Source organism: Poecilia formosa, unplaced genomic scaffold, assembly GCF_000485575.1.
Source record: "Poecilia formosa unplaced genomic scaffold, Poecilia_formosa-5.1.2 Scaffold13, whole genome shotgun sequence".
Classification (NCBI taxonomy): Eukaryota; Metazoa; Chordata; class Actinopteri; order Cyprinodontiformes; family Poeciliidae; genus Poecilia; species Poecilia formosa.
In genome coordinates this window covers 1,727,917-1,744,228 of record NW_006799952.1, presented here as the reverse complement: position 1 = coordinate 1,744,228, position 16,312 = coordinate 1,727,917, and the positions used below count along the sequence as shown (strand labels likewise).

General features: G+C 40.5%; 2 protein-coding genes across 3 annotated transcripts in view; both read right to left on the bottom strand.

Moving 5' to 3' along the window:
• Positions 1–388: 388 nt before the first annotated feature.
• Positions 389–4,181, bottom strand: endouc (endonuclease, polyU-specific C). The gene is made up of 8 exons (XM_007545548.2): positions 4,071–4,181; positions 3,917–3,970; positions 3,736–3,835; positions 3,551–3,662; positions 3,335–3,456; positions 2,316–2,428; positions 2,066–2,225; positions 389–1,999 (listed from the first exon to the last, which is right to left on the bottom strand). Exons 1-8 carry the CDS (start codon positions 4,079–4,081, stop codon positions 1,724–1,726), a joined length of 948 nt encoding a protein of 315 aa, XP_007545610.1. The 5' UTR covers positions 4,082–4,181; the 3' UTR covers positions 389–1,723.
• Positions 4,182–5,868: 1,687 nt separating this feature from the next.
• Positions 5,869–16,312, bottom strand: part of ppfibp1b (PPFIA binding protein 1b) — a 21,456-nt gene continuing 11,012 nt past the window's right edge. The window contains exons 1-22 of one of the 2 annotated variants that reach the window (XM_007545546.2): positions 16,262–16,306; positions 15,725–15,817; positions 14,985–15,102; positions 14,800–14,844; positions 13,442–13,503; positions 13,278–13,362; positions 12,863–13,002; positions 12,525–12,622; positions 11,804–11,864; positions 11,549–11,723; positions 11,010–11,042; positions 10,312–10,453; positions 10,103–10,234; positions 9,365–9,515; positions 9,136–9,247; positions 8,922–9,010; positions 8,351–8,473; positions 7,693–7,818; positions 7,419–7,607; positions 7,173–7,334; positions 6,899–6,964; positions 5,869–6,808 (exon numbers count right to left, since the gene is read on the bottom strand). In XM_007545546.2, coding sequence (XP_007545608.1) covers positions 6,725–6,808; positions 6,899–6,964; positions 7,173–7,334; positions 7,419–7,607; positions 7,693–7,818; positions 8,351–8,473; positions 8,922–9,010; positions 9,136–9,247; positions 9,365–9,515; positions 10,103–10,234; positions 10,312–10,453; positions 11,010–11,042; positions 11,549–11,723; positions 11,804–11,864; positions 12,525–12,622; positions 12,863–13,002; positions 13,278–13,362; positions 13,442–13,503; positions 14,800–14,844; positions 14,985–15,102; positions 15,725–15,811 — 2,280 coding nt within the window. In that variant the 5' untranslated portion in view covers positions 15,812–15,817; positions 16,262–16,306 and the 3' untranslated portion in view covers positions 5,869–6,724. Of the gene's footprint in view, positions 6,809–6,898; positions 6,965–7,172; positions 7,335–7,418; positions 7,608–7,692; positions 7,819–8,350; positions 8,474–8,921; positions 9,011–9,135; positions 9,248–9,364; positions 9,516–10,102; positions 10,235–10,311; positions 10,454–11,009; positions 11,043–11,548; positions 11,724–11,803; positions 11,865–12,524; positions 12,623–12,862; positions 13,003–13,277; positions 13,363–13,441; positions 13,504–14,799; positions 14,845–14,984; positions 15,103–15,724; positions 15,818–16,261 lie in introns of both variants that reach the window. The other variant, XM_016668052.1, reaches the window with a different exon arrangement.

Below are 16,312 nucleotides of genomic sequence, written 5' to 3'. Positions count from 1 at the left end.
TTTCCAACTATGCCATTTTCTTGATAAAATAAAAGAAAAACATCCACAAACACATTTTCCAAAGGAAACGCAGTGGTTTCTGTGCTTATTTACCCAGTCTGAGAAATTTTATTTAGGGGCAATCTTAATAGCAGCTCTCAAATCAAATTAGTTAAAAAAGAAAATTGAAGCAAAGAAGGATGTGTATGCAAGAGTAAAAACTGAAAACAACACGCTTTAAATTATGAAATGAGCAGCAAAAGAAAAAAATCTGAAGATATAGATCACTTTTAAAAAACAGAAAGGTAAGAAGAGGCATTTTATTTAGAAACAAACCAACCATATAACAGTGATCTAAAGCGACTGATGATAAAAGTAGTTGGATCACAAATCTACAGTCAGCAAGAGGAAGAGTTCAGACTTTCTGTTTATTGTAGACCCAGTAAAACATAATGATGACTGACTGAAGAAAGACGAACATTTTTACTTTCACCATCGAAAGTTGCGTTTCAGGAAAGAAAAAGGAAGAGCGCAATGAATATGTCTCAGTTGACATCACAGGAACTTCTTTTATCTTTAGCCTAATGCCATTTGAATGATAGGACGGTGCAGCAGATTGTTAAAGTGAGAAGTATCAATACATTTAATCTAGAAATAAGTTCACTGCACCTTCCAGTCACCAGTGGTTAAAAAAAAAAAAGCCTTGAAATGAAAACCCCTTTCATTGCAAACGCATGAGCTCACACTGGAAAATAATTGAAAAATCCAACATTTAATTTGAATGCATTTATTTACTTTGAAACAAATCCACATTTAGAAGTAAATGTTTTCTAAAGGGGAAAACAAGAATGAAAAGATCACAATTATTTCACATAAAACAATTAATACAAAATGAATGAAATGAAGCAGATATGTTTAGGTTTTAGTTCTAATGTTTATTCCTGCTTCTCTGGGCTAAGAAAAATTTCCTCTAATCCTCTTCAAAATGGGAAAGACAAGACAACATGTCATCCAAGTAAGGCAGACGTGACTTGATATTTAAAAGTTAGAAATGAAAAGTTGAACATGTGATCAGTTTAAAATATGCTCAACTTTGACTAAAAAGTTGAATGAGTTCCCAGTTTTTTTTGTTTTTGTTTTTTTTTTACACAAAAGTGATCAGATGTAAAATAAATCACCTTGTTTAATGAGCATCTGAGTGCTTTGATTGTTGTACAGAAAGGGATAATAAATGTATTTATTTTGTTTGAAAAATCATGCTACATGATGCTACAGTACGGTAGATGACCTATGACTCTGTGGGCCGGCTTCTCTTCCAAACGTCATGGGAACTTTGTTAGGAAGGCAAAACAGAACATTTCAAATAATAAAATCTGATTGCTTCTACCAAAAAACTTCAACAGGGTGATCAAATGTCCTTAAGTACAAAGACAATAATGATTTAACACTCTTTAAAAGAACATTTTATACAGTTAATGCGTTTCTTTTTATACGAACTAATATTTTTGGATCACTACAACACTGACGATTACTTTTATTCATGGCGATGATTAATATAAGGTTCTTATATAGCTTAACACGTTACACTTTTTCAAATAAATCCTGTTCCGCCATTCACACCATCAGAATTGTTTCATTAAAAGCCTTAGATACATGTTAGAATCAGAACAGACTATGATTCTCCTGCTGGACGTAGATTTCACCACCTGTCTTTGGGTAAAGACCGCTTGAGCCGCAGCTGGAGTCAGTGCGCGTGCTGGCTGACGTGTCTGCTGTTGCTGCTGAGCAGATTGGGGTACGCCGTCCCCAGGCAGCGGCCCTTTCTGACGACCACCAGCTCCATCTGACACTGGTCGATGTTGACCAGCACCGTGGTGCTTCGCTCTGTGTTCATGAGGAAGACGACGGTGAAAATGGCCATCTCAAACTCGGGGCTGGTGCCGATGAAGGCGCTGCCGACGGGCTTCACCACACCGTGCCAGCTGAACTGGAGCTTCAGGACGTGGTCGTCCTGGTCAGGCTGTGGAGGGAGCGACAGGTCACAGCGGGCCAGACACACATTGTCTCCCACATGCAGTGAACTTACCAAGTCCTGGTCTCTGGCCGTGTAGCCCTGGTAGCCCTTGTAGTCCAAATGGCTGTTTTTCTCCTGAAGGAAGAACTGGACCCAGTTGTGAAAGCCGATTACTTCTGTTCCAGATTTGGTTTCTCCAACAAAGACGTGTTCAAATCCACAAGAGTCAGGGCTGCCGTGAAAGACAAGGAGCATTTCCAGACCGGTCTCACAGACTGAGATAAAAAATAGACTCATCTGTTGACGTTCTCTGGACTCTCACCCTGTGTTTCTCTGCCGGTGGTAAAGATGGAACCAGATCAAGTTGAGCTGATTCTTAAACTGCCTGGAGTCGGAGCTGGACTTTCCTTTGCTCACCAGGTACTGGTGAGCACGCTGTGGAGAAATCACATTCGTTAATGCAAAAGGAGGCCGTGCAGGATCCTAAAACTTCATCTGTTTGTGAGACCATAAGCATCTGACAGGTAAAAACCAACAGACCTTCATCAATATCTTATTTTCTAATGTTGTATTTGTTTTGTGACGATCAGAACTGAGACTTTTACTGACTTATTGGGGAAAATGCTGAGGGGATTCTTAATTAAATCAACTCCCCAAAAAATACGCACAGCCCTTGAACTTTTTCAGACTCTTCTTTACAGCATAGCTGAAGGTCAGAGGTGATGGGAAGATGGCTGGTGGCTGCGAAATATTTGAGACAGGGTGAAAGTTCAAAGATCCTAAAGATATCGCTTAGATAAAATCTTATTTGTGTCTTATGATGGCCCAGTCAAAGTCCAGATCTAAATATAGCTGCTTGGTTTTGTTGTGTACCATTAGCTGTAAACTGACAGTGATTTGGTTCTATATTTTCTCACCCCAAATGTTTCATTTTATCAAAACATGACCATAATTGCAAACACCACATTCTTCTCTCTCTTATAGAGAAAGGGGAATCTAAACTCTCGTCAGAGCCAAAAGTTTTGCAGATTAAGTACTGAATGTCCAAATATTTCCAGCAATCCTGTTTGGGGACAGCATGGAGGCAAGTTTGCATTCCGCAGCCGCACACAGATGTTTCAGCTGTTTGTTATTTTTCACTCTAACACCATGAAGTTCAGCGTTTCGCTCCTGCAGGGACAGGAAGAGACAGCTGCAGCCTCAAACCACAAAACAGCAAAACACACAAAGAGGTTTTCTTCAATCTGTGGGAAACTTTAGGCATCTGGAAAACACAACAAACATGTACCTGTTGTAACTAATAACTTGGACGGGCTGTTAAATCCAGCTGGCTGAACACACCTTCATGACTTGTGTCTCCAAAACAGCATCCAGGAACAGATTAATCTCCGTCAGCTCCTCTGGAGTGACTCGCTCTGTGATGCCTGTCGAACGCTCATAGTTGTCCAGGAGTTTCATGAAGACTGCAAGGGCACAGAAATGTAATTCATTAAAGCAAAATGTGCTGGATCTTCACATCAGCTCAGAGATGCAGAGGGCTCTGCATGGGACACTCACGAGAGAAAGTGGTTATGTTCCTCAGTTTGTTCTCGTTAACGTTGGAGAACAGAGGCAGTGAGGCGTGATCCAGGACAACATGGCTGCCCTGGTTCACATATCCCGCTCTGCCCTGCAGGGGTGAGACACAGAGAGTTTCAAAGACAACCAGGAAAGCTTTGTGATCGTAGGAAGAAGCTCCTCACCTGAACAGAGATAGTGTAGTCTATCCCAGGCTTCATGCGGTTCACATCCAGCCTCCAGAGCTCGTTGAAAAGGTTGGATAACTCCTGGTTTACAGCTGGCCTGTCACAGAAATACATAAAAATCTGAGTCAAACTAAAACAAATGCATGAGAAATGTGCTCATGCTTTCATTGATTTTTACCTTGATGCATGAAGTCCACGGACAAGAACCGCAAGCAGGAGGAATCCACAAAGCCTGCATTTCACACAGCTTCAGTCAACACTCTTGGTTTAAAACTTAATATTTTTTGCAGCAATGAAGTTTAAAAGGAGGGAAAATACATATTTATACAGACCTTACAGCCATGGTGCCAGAAACTCTTCACTACTACAGTTCACACTACAGCAGAGCGTTCACTAATGTTTGACTGAGTCCAGCTTCCTCCCAGTATCTAACACTCCGCAGGGGTTTAGTGAGGAATCTGGACGTGAACGTTATTTTTTTCAGAGGGGGAGTAATGTGTAACCACCAGGGGGCGCTCTGCTTCAGGATATGGGTTTCTCTCTCTCTCTCTCTGTCTCTGAGGTTTAATATCCACTTTCACATGAGATTGTTGGCCTACATCAGATATTATATACTCTTTTACCAAAACAGTGCCTTTGGGTCTTAATGGGACACGCTCAGATCAAATTATAACAGAACTAAACTACAACTACAACCGATCCCAGTGGTACCAGTAAGAGGGAGAGGGCTGGAGTACAAAACCCTCCCCCATCTAAGAGACAAAAGGACAAGCTTTAATGACTTGAGGCTTCATTTACACCAGCATGACTATTTTTCTGTCCTTTTAAGTGTGAATCTTCTGACCCTGTTCCTCAAATGATACGTATCAGAAAGCTGCAGCATTCTACTTCTTTTATTTTAACCGGACCTAAATTTCCAGTAGTACTACCTAAATACATCTCCTGCGATTCTGCTGCGGCTTCTGGTTGTTGTGTCCTCTCAGTGTGAGGCGGTGCATGTGTTTAATTTCATAGTTTACAATGTCTATGTTGTCATGCATGCATGCATCACGTTGGATTCCATCAATCAATTTATGTTGCGTTTTACCAAATTGGAACTAAGAATTTACACTTACAAGGCAATTAAATAAACTGCATCATAGATGGCTATGAATCACTAAGGTACATTTAAAACGATTCTTAGTTTTGTTTTGTAACGTGATAGCTTATTTATGTCTTCAAATTATCCAGCAGGATTAGTTTTTGTGCCGTTTACAGCTTGGAAGGGAGGAATTCAACAAGATCTGCAGTTTGACCTGCACACCTGGGCTGAGAGAACAGCTTTTAGAGCCGAGGCCAACGATTCCTCCAGCCAGCAGAGCAGACGGAGCCTGGATCTGAAACCAAAGTCGGTCCCAGAACGTAAACAGTCAGCTGATCCAATAGTAGCAGCTATTTCTGTTCTGTTCTGTCTGTAGCAGTTCTGGTTAGATTCTGACTGATCAAAGGTGGATCGCCTTAATTTTTTCCCCCCTCTTGACCCAAATTTGTCTCAAAGCTAATTCAGATATTTCAAAACTCCAAGCCATCAATAAAAACTTTAATTTCCAGAAAACAACTGATAAAACATCAAACACTTTGTTCAGCTAATAATTCTCTAAATGTCAATTTTTCTGAATTTCTATAAGTAGTTAGTTTCATGCTCTTTATGCAACATGCCGTTTTTGCATAATTTAAAATCAATTAGTATAATTACCACCTGGCTCGTTCTTATTTCTGTTAGTGAACAGCTTTGGCAATTATTAGTTTTCATGTCAGCTTTGTGATAAAAGTCTCATTTGCTTCCCATTTGAGATGTGCTACAGGATAATTCCATGATTAGAAGAATTTCCTCAGATTGTTTTTGATAAACCAATCTCTGGATTCCAGAGGTATCTGACAATTCGCTACACATTTTCTCTGCATCCATTTACTTATTTGCACTAGTCTGAGTGAAGAGCCCAGATAAGCATGCCTTTCTGTAGTTCACTGCTTTACAATGACAGCAAATTGATATAAATCACATTCTACAACTTGAAAGCCTTTAAAAAGTTTTTAAGATAAAAAAAAATGTAATTCGATATTTTGGTTGTCAGGAAAAATAAGCAACACTTTCAGTTTTTGGTAGTTTATTTTGTCCCTTGGAACAAAACGTAGGTCGACTTAAATTAGTCTATTGAGCTCAATAACTGAGTTTAGAAATGTATATCTTATGATATAATAAAGAATCAAATTACAATATTTAAACAGAAAAATGATATTTTCTCAGAGTACATGGTCGCAGGAACAACCCAACAAGTTTCCAAAATCCTTCCAGGATGAAGAGTAAAATACAAACGTGTTGAATTCAGACATCATGCATCATAATATGATCTTCAGACTGGGTAATTCGAATGTAATGTATGTGCAAATGCATGAGCATACAAATCTTCATAAAATAGTTAAAATACAAGACCATTATCGTTTAATCAGCAAGGTTTAGCTGTGTAGAAAAAAAAAAACAAACATACATAGCAGCTGCAGTTATTGTTTTAGACCCATGTTCAGCATTACTTCTTCGGTTCAGCAAAGTCCACGTCTTTCTTTCAATTTTTAAAGTCAGAAGGCAACTAAAAGTCATATATTAAAATATATAAAATCATATTTTCATGGCCTTTTCTTGCTGGTTGACGCTCTCAGAATCAAAACAGCGTTTCTATATCAGAGTACAAAATATTTCCAGAAACCAGCTGGCAGGAAAACAGTGGTGTCATCCTATGTGTTCCCTCGGACATCAGTAATTGTGACGAATGGACTGAAAGGCTCTCGCCATGACGCTCCGTATAACTGAGGAAGCTGCAACACTTTTGGCTCTTTAACACTAAAAGGAAATGTGGGTCATTAGCTGGGTTTACTGGTGCAGCGTGCAGGAGAGGAGGGTTGGCCCAGAGTTTCATTTACAGCAGGACCAGGTCTGACCCAGGCGCTCTCACGCGTTGGATTCCTCATCCGTTACGCTGGGGTTCGGAGAGTTCGACATCTCTTTAAAGAATTCATCATCTTTCAGCATGCTCTGGAAAAACACAGGGCAGATGGAGACATCACACCAGAAGCTCCTTAATGAAGGATCACTTTTGATTCCTGTGGAAGTTCCTGGACTTACCGTCAGGTTCTGGATTCCCTCAGAGAAGGCCCCGATTTGTCTCACCGTCCCCTCAGAGTCCTCCATCTGCACACAGAGACGTTCAACTTACATTGAGGGAACTAAACACAGCCTGACCAAATCCCATGACATGAATACAGCGTCTTGTTTATGATGAGTCTGAGAACAGCCGTTGTTCTCAGACAGATGTTCACTTGTCTTAAATCAACTTTGAATTTAAAATTCAATTTAAAAAAAATGAATGAAACAGAAAATCTTAGTGTCAGGAGCTCACCTGCTCCAGCCTGTCCAGGTCGTCCTCATAGATCTGGAGCTCAAAGCCTTTCTGGAAGCTTCGACCTTTTGGCATCTCCACATCCATTGGGCACACATACTCCTCATTTTCCTCCTGCTTCTTCTTCCTCATCCCAAAGTTACCAAATGACAGCTTCCTTGGCTGGGATGAAACAAAAATAATAAAACTGAGCAAAGTTTGAACTTATTCCAGCTCTCCAAACACAACCACGTGAACAAAACAAACCTTGACTTTAGTGGTGGCAGTGAGCAAAGTGTAGTCTGGGTTCTCCAGACACTCCTGTTTGAGCTGCTGGGCCTCTGAGCCAATCAACAGACTGAAGTGTGTGGCCAGGTGGCGACGCAGCAGAGTCTTATTAGGGGGGATGTTCAGCAGCAGAGCCATGGTCTCCACATTGAACCGGGGCTCCAGAACCTGAACAGATGAACACGTGTTGGGAGTGGACAGGGCAGAGATCATTTCCTGCCTCGCGCAGCAAAGGGAAGTCAGAGTTCCTCACCATCAGGCCTCCGTGGACACCGCTGCCTCTGAGGTTGGGAGCGTACTCGGCGAGGTCGACGGATCGAAGCCACTCCATCACCCTGTGGTTGGTCCACTGGGAGATCTCTGCAGGTGAAATGTTGTTCTGCAACCCACATGCAGAGACAACATAAATAAACTAGAAACCAACATAGATGTTCATTTACAGATGTGCATGAGAAGAAAAAACTCAGGAGAGAGACGACATGGAAACTGACCCAGACATTGCACAAAAAAAACAAAAAAACAAAGAATGTTGATTGCATAAATATTGCTTCAAATTCCCTTGTGCAATGTTGTACAATTTTGCACCATTTAAATATTTTTATATTTATTTTCATACATTTTATATCAAATATTCCAAATAAAAGTCCAACTCGTATCTATTGCTTTTAAATAGCAGGCAATCTCACTGCTTCAACTCTGAACACAATCATAACAATATTATACAGAAGTGATAATGTTGATGTATTTTTCAAATTAATATCAAAAACAGTTTATTCAAAACAAAAAAAGCCTATTGTTGTTTAGATGCTTCACTGCATTCTCTTTATCCTCATAAAGATTCTTTTCTGACTAAAAAGAGTTTATTCAACACGTCTCCTCATTTATAGGTAACGTTAACCTGCGACGTGTACCTCATCTGACGGCCTGCGGCGCAAACAGTTGGGCTCGTAGTTGTTGAGTCGAAGAACCTGAATTGCTCTCTTGATGCTGAGGTGATGCAGGACGCTTCCCACCTTCAGGGAGAGCAGGTCGTCCTAACGGACAAAGAAACCAACGGATCAGTACGGTTTATAAACCTATTAGTTTGTAAGTTTGAGCTTTCAGATAAAACAACATGGAAATGCAACACCAGCTACAGAAGAATTCAACAGCAGCAGCCTCTATAAAATGTCAGGCTCTTGTAGCTGTTGCAAAATCAAATTCAAACACTCTTCATGTGTTACAAATCTACTCCCTAGATAATAAAATCGTTATGTCACTCATGCACAAAAGCACGGAAACATCAAGGCATATCAATATGACACAGCAGGAGCGCCATCTGTGGTGCATTCTTGAAATTACAGCTTTGTCTGCTGTAATTTAATCGGGTCGAATAAATTTTTTGCCACAGTTTTGATCCAGTGGAACAAATCCTCCACTGAGAGAGTTGGAGTCCTCAAAGTCCCTCATTTCAGCAAAGTAAAATCTGTCACATAAACTCACCACCGTCATGTAGTGAAGCATTCGACCATCAACTCTGGCTTCATCAAACTGGCTTTTATACTGAGGAAGACCGATGTCGTCCAACCACCCTGACAGGAAACGGACAATAAATACATTATTTATGCAACCACAGCATATAATAAAGTAAAACTTGAATGTAAAGAAGACATTTTTAAAATAAAAACCTACAATAAAAACACATAACTTGACTTACTAGTCACCCAGTTGTAGTCCAGCTTTCCCTTATTGTCCTCCTCCTCTGAGCCGAGGGCCTGCAGAGCGAGCTGCAGCTTCTTTCTGTGCAGCGGCTGTTTGATGCCCAGCTCCTAAACATCCATGAGATCACAAATGAGGAGCCGGCATCCTTGGATTTACTACAAACCAAGTTCTGTCAGATCAACATTTGATCCGACAACTCATCAAACTACTCTGCCACGTCTCACCCTCTCCAGGTCTTGCTGCGACGCCTGCAGCAGAGTCTGGCCCGAGTGGATCCACACACGGGCCATGTTGACGTAAAGGCCCAGGCCCTGCTCCTGCAGCCAGTCACAGACCTGATCCTTTGACCAGCGTGCAAACGGAGCGTCCACTTCACTACGAAGGAGGTGCAACAGATCAAACTGTGTGGGGTCTGTCAGTTCAGCAGCGCTCAGAAGCTACAAGAATTTATTTTCATTTGAATACAAAATGCTTTACGTCTCTATTAAGCCAGTTACTGTACTTAATAGCTAGATTTTTATATTCTTTTCAAATTACTAATATTTTTTTTGTAATAGTCATTTATTACAAAATGACACCAATAATACTCTGCTCAACCTGTAAGAGAGAGTTTGTGCAAGAGCCTTAGTCACAATAAGTGTGGTTTTCATAGAGGCCGAATAGTAGAACAAGTCATTATTTGTAGAAACCAGTTTATTATTCTGGGTTCACTTGGATAAAATCCAGCTGAAATGAGCAGGAGAGCAAAGACTCTTCCTGAGTGAACCATAAAACCTACGGGACATTCGTTCACTAGGAAAAGATAATGAATGAGGATCATTCCCATTGTGAAACAGGCTGCACTTATTTTCATGTCTTTGTTATTCTTCAATTCATTATGTCTGCAAGTCATCATACAATAGAGTGAAAACAAGGAAACCACAATCTGGCTTTCTTTCTTTACGCTGAATGCACTGACTCACTTGTTGACTCGCTGGAAATCACGAGACCAACCCAGTCTGGGTCCCGCTGTGGCTCGAACTCCGCCCCGCTTGAACTCTCCCTCTGGGAGGTTGTCATCCAGGTTAAATGTGGTCGACTGACTCCGCTTAAGCCTGCAGATTATAAATTTTGTGTCTAAATACCAAAGCAAAATATCAACAATGCAAGATTTTGTTCTTTTCCCACTCACTTCCCAAAGAGTTTCTTTATGCCTTTAGATTTCTTCCTGCTTTCCGGGGTTGTAGGAAGTGTGTGTGTGCTGTCGCTGTTGGATGACCTCTGTGGCACGCCGGCGAGGTCCAGATGGTCGGTGCCCTGTCGCTCCGTTTCAGCTGCACAAACAAATGCCCACACAACGCCATCGTAAGCATGTGAGAGGCACACATTGATAAAGGGGGAAATGCAGCTGTTGCACAGAGGCCGGACAGCGCCATGGAAACGGCACGATGACTCCAAGACGTGGATAAACTGAGGGGCCATGACAGGGGGCAGTAAAGATAGAGGCTCTCTAGCAGGCATGCATCAGGCATGATGATGTCCGACTGTTAACTGGAATAAAAGCTCAAGTCATTAATTGTTTCAAATTATAAGAGGGAGCACTTTTATCCAAATGAGTGTTTTTCTTTGACAAGTTTCTGGTGTTTTTGATAAAAATGAGCACTCTACTTCATGCAGACACAGAGGAGCTCAACATACACAGAGTGCATGGACTGGTTTGTGCAACGAAGGAGAAGGCTTTGGATGTTAAAACGATCAGGTGCTGGAGCATGAAAAGGTACACAATGAAGAGAAGCAAGCAGACAAAGAATGAAGGGGATGTTTCGTAGTTTCCTTAGGTTTTCTGCCAGAGAACTACCACCCTACAGGGACATGTAGACTTTACTGTACCTAGCATAGGCGCACTTGCACTCCTGCTGCGGTCTTCATGTGTTACAAAGAGCAGACGACACAGGACAGCGTCCAACAAAAAAAAAAAAAAAAAAATAAAATAAAAGTTCAAATCTGAATCAGATGGGATTCTTATGATTTGTTTCCTGAACTTTACAGAAACCACAATGATTATCTCTGCTTCAGATCTTACTTGAATTTATTCTTTTCAGCTCATTTAAAACTAAACCAGACAACAAAANAAGACAAGAGGGCAGAAATTACGATTGGAATAATAACAGGACGGGGAGGTGGGACAAAGACACAAAACAAAAAGGGACACAGACAGGACAAATGGCAAACAGTGCCAAGGAAACTGACTTCCATATTTAAATGAGGACCACAGTTGGTGTAGGCAGCAAATTATGGTCTTGGTTCATGTAATGCACTCCCAGCCAGGGTGTGGCTTTGGAAAAAGAAAATCTCACCCTGCAGTGAATAGTTTCAGGTCACACATGACAACAGGACTTATATTTAGACAAAGTGGAGATTTCTCCCACCGAGGTTAGGGCTGCTGGATGTTTTCTTCCCTCCGCGGATCTTGAAGAAACCTTTCCCAAAAGACGAGCGAGCCTTTCTGGAGCCAAAGCTGTCGTCTACGACGGAGGCAGGCAAGGTGGCAGAGGGATTCATGGGCGGCTTTTCGCTCATTTTGCTGTTTTCTTCACTTGTAGACTGGGGAATAATTATATACACAAACTCATAATCAGAATTCTCCTCCATTTATAATCCATTAATAATCTCCCTTTCCTTACCATTTCATTGTTGCCGTCCTCTGACTGGACCTGGCCATCATTTTTGCTCAGTTCTTGATTACTGGAATCAACACAAAAGGGACATTTTTACTTGTTTTACTGGTAGTTGTTCTATATTTTCTTTCATACATCCAATGAAGATTGCAAAGAAAAAAGGCTGCAACTAGAACTTCATTTTAACATTTCAACTTTATACAAGTAATGAATAGTATTAAGTTTACATATTAATATGCATTAATGCATATTTAATAACATTAGATTATTAAATATGCATTTAGTTTGCTGTGATATCAAAATAAGATTTTTGTTTTGTTTTGCATTTCCCTTCTTGTAATGAAAAAGTTTCTTCCAAAACCAAAGTGGTTTTTAGTGACGAGACTCTCTGCCACAAGTACTCAGATTTCCTCTCACTTGAGCAACTAGCACAACGCCTTGCACTGATGAAAGCACCATTGTGTCCGCAGAGAACTGGAGTGTGACAGGAAACATTGTCAGAAGACAATGACTTTCTTAAATCAAACGTGCGATAACGTCACAATTTAGTGCACTGAATGTGCCAGCCAGTGTCATCAACAAGACTGGAAACATATAGAGCTTCCAGTGTTGCATTTAGTAGGTAGATGTGTGGCAATCCTACATAAACTACTAAGTATCTCCACTGAAACAACAGGACTAACTTGTGGTAGGAACACATATGAGAAGCAATCTTTAACTATTTGACCTCTGGCCTTCTGTTTGTGCGTGCTCTGATAGTCGAACCGGATCCGCTGGGCTGGGAGAGGGCGACGAGTCTTCACTCAGTCCACTGAGTCTTTCCAGCTGATTGTGAATTAAACGGAGAAAAAAAGGCAAACGTAAAAGAGACATGGTTATAACATTAGATTATTACTGAGATTTGTTTTGAATTTATTTAAATTCACAGTTGGGAAAAATAAAAAGGTGAAAGCACGCTAAACAATTTGATCTTCCCAACTAATAACACCGAGTTTCTCAAAATACACCCAGTCTTTATCCGAAGAAACCAAAACACAAACATACATTGTATTTTCTTCGACAAACCTCATCTGGCTTCTTTGTTTGCAGCTGTTCAGCATCTGTAAAGTCTTGTTTTTCAGATTCCACAGAACCAGAGCTGCCAGACAAGAGCAGACAGGATCCATCGCCGGGACTCTCAAGCTGCTCGGTATCTTTTGTTTTCTCTGAAGTGAGCGACACATAGCTTCACTTAGTACGACGTATAACAAGAGAAACGTGATTAATGTTGTCAGTTACCAGTCGTAACCCTCTGCCAGAACAATCGCATATTAAGAATTATTGAATAAATGAAACAAAAATGCTGCATCTGAAAAACAGAATTACATAACCCAAGAAATTGAGGGGAAAAAAAGAACCTAGCAGTCATCAAAACTGTACAATTTTGGTGAAAGGATATTTTAATTTACTAGAACATTCATCTGTAGGTGCAAAGTCTAACCTTTCTTCCCTTGTACCGACATCACCATGTCTTGAACTTTCTTGTACCGCAAAAGCGACTGTTTGAGCTCCTCTATCTTACGATCCTGCACAGGAAAATGCAACACTGAGAATTAAAAACGGTTCTTTTTCATCAGAAGATTAGAAAATTGTTGCCAAACAGACCTTTTCTTCATTTGCTGCCATTAGTGATTCAACCGCCTTTTTCATTCTTTGCACTTCCACATCTGGTGAGGACAAGAATGATTTAAAGCGCTGCACAAGAGAGCTCTGACAAAGACACATTTTTGGGATGCATAAAAAGCCTGAAAGTAGAAAGAAGCTGGGATAACAAACACAATGAGCCCACTCAGGCTGCACAATTATAGTCACTCCAGTGACAAATCACGATTGCAATGATTTAACTTTGTGAGAACATTTCCATTTGTCAGAACACACACTCCAACACACGGTTCTATAAGATATTTGTGATCAGCATCACCGATAATCACCATTTATCATTTTAGGCTTATTTTCAGCAAATGGGCAAAAAAAGAAAAAAAAAAAGGTAATTAAAAAAAATTATCTAAAGGCAAGGAAACATCTAATAAACCTTTTGTAATTACTACCAAAACTTAAAACCTAGTTTAGATCTTAAAGGAGTAAGAGGAAGGCAACGCTGGCTGATGATAAAAACATGTTTTAAAAAGCTGATCTGGATCAAAGGCTGGCAAATCTGCGCGGCAGGTGACCATAGAAGAGTCAGATTTGCTCTATACGTGCTTTGCTTGTACTTGATCTGATCTTTAGATCCACTGTGTTTTCCAAATGTAGAACTGCTAAAAAAATCTAGAAAAAATTCCTGATCTTCTATCAACAAGGCAGATTGTTTAAGGTTTGTGTATTCCTCTTCTGCATCGTGTTATTATATAAACTGTAGTATGTTTAGTGTCGGGGACTAATATCTCCCAGTTCCAGTACATTTTACGTTGATTTGTAGAGCTTTCCATAGGGAGTGTGTCTGCTGAGGAAAATGAAATTGTTCTATGCAATTTATATATTTTCTAAAACTAAATATGACTGAGAGGAACAGGAACAGATGTGACAAAGATACAGGCAGACAACATGAGATATGATAACAGAGGTTAGCAGGAGAAACATCAGCTGCTGGTGTGAGTAAGGAAGGCTTAAAAGGATTTTGAGGAGAGGCATGATGGGTAAATGGGGTGATTTTTGTTGGAGAACATAAGAGGGATGGATGTACAGCTTGAATGGTTATAACAGCACTGAATTCCTCATTCCTGGTGAAAACACAGAGCCAACCGTTCTTGCTGCTTTTTTTAGGTTGAACATTAAAAACACAGCGAGAGAGATGACGAAAACTTCAGTTTATTTAGGACACGGTGCAGCGTGGAGAGCTATTTGCACTTCAATGAGTTATAATGGACAAGCAGAGTTCAGATGGCTCATGCTCGTTCATGCAACATGGACTGGGGTGGGTGCAGTACTGAAGTGTGGCAATAAAAAGGATGAGACCCCCTTACGCTTTTCTTTCAGCCTCTTTCTAAGCGTTTCATCTGGATGAGACACTACACAGGATGGGGGGAAAAAAATATTACAAGAACTGCGTAGAATTTAGCGCTAAATATCACCGATATCGGATATGAGAGATCTGAACTTGAAGCATGCTCAGCTTTCAGCGAGGCTCGTGATTGGTCATGTTCCCCACCTCTTTCTAGGCCATCCGGGCTACTTGTGGCAGCAGGTTTGAAGACCGTGTCATCCTGTAGTCGCCTCATTTCACCATCTTTGCCCTCCAGCTGCCTCCTCAAAGACAACAACTCCTCCTGTCCAAAAGAGGACAAGAGTGAGAGTAGGTCCCCTTCCCCAACCCAACAAGACCAACAAACAACAACACAAAGGTACACAGATGCCGACGTGGCACAGGGGCACGCAAGCCACACCTGCTCAGAGGGTGATGTGTGTGTGAGGTGGGCAGCATGCACAGATGTCTTGAAGAACCAAAGCACAAGATAAAACTAAAACAATGATGAAGGGAAAATCAAGCACAGAATAAATAAACCAAATTGTAAGTAACGGCCTTTCTCCTTCTACAGACAAGTGTAGAAGGAGAAAAAGAAACACTACAAAAACTTAACATTAACAGCATACCTGTGGTTTGAACAAATGTTTGCTGACACGACTGCTCTGCAGACTAGAGGAAGCTGTATTTATAGATGCACTTAACTTTCTAGGTTATTTTTATTGCACTGCTAAAGAGAATGTGTGGCACAAAAGATTAACATCAGGTTACCAAAAAAAAAAGAAAAAAAAATTAGAAACCTAAAGAACTTAGGATATTTATTTTTGCTGCTGTTAAAAAGAAAGAAAGAAAAAAAAGAGCCAAAGGGAGAGGTCAAAAACCATAATCATACAGCAAGCACCACATTCAGCCTGAGAAAAGCCAACCTTCAGAGATTGGAGTTTGTGCTCCTTCCTCTGTTTCTCATACTGCATCTGGCCCATTTTGATTTTCATGCTAGAAAGCTTAGCCATAAGGGACTAGTAGTAGAAAGACAAGTGGAACAAAGAAAAAAAAAAAAAAACAGAAAAGTACAGAAACGATCAAGACAGCAGAGAAAACGAGAAAAAAATAAGCACAGATATTCTAAGTACGACAGTTTCATCATTAGGATCACAGCTAACGTGGTAAGACAAGTTAAAGCCCACAAAGTAAGTCCATGACAACAGACTGGCACTGCCATGTTCTAGCTGAAAGGCTTTGACATGCGTCAAACACTAAAGAGCTGTGGCTGTAAAACGTATCGTAGGATAGTGGGTTTTGCAACGTTATGACGGATTTTAGACGATTAAACACTTCTATAGATTTGACTTAAGAGGTTATTTAAATCTGGTTGAACAAAGTTGTGGTTTTTCAAATTCATCTCAGTTTTATTTCAAAAATGATGTTGCTGATTAAAACACCAGAGTCTGACATCAACTCACCTTTGTGGACTTAAGTTTCTTTTCGTACTGCAGTTTTTCACTGTCCAGCTC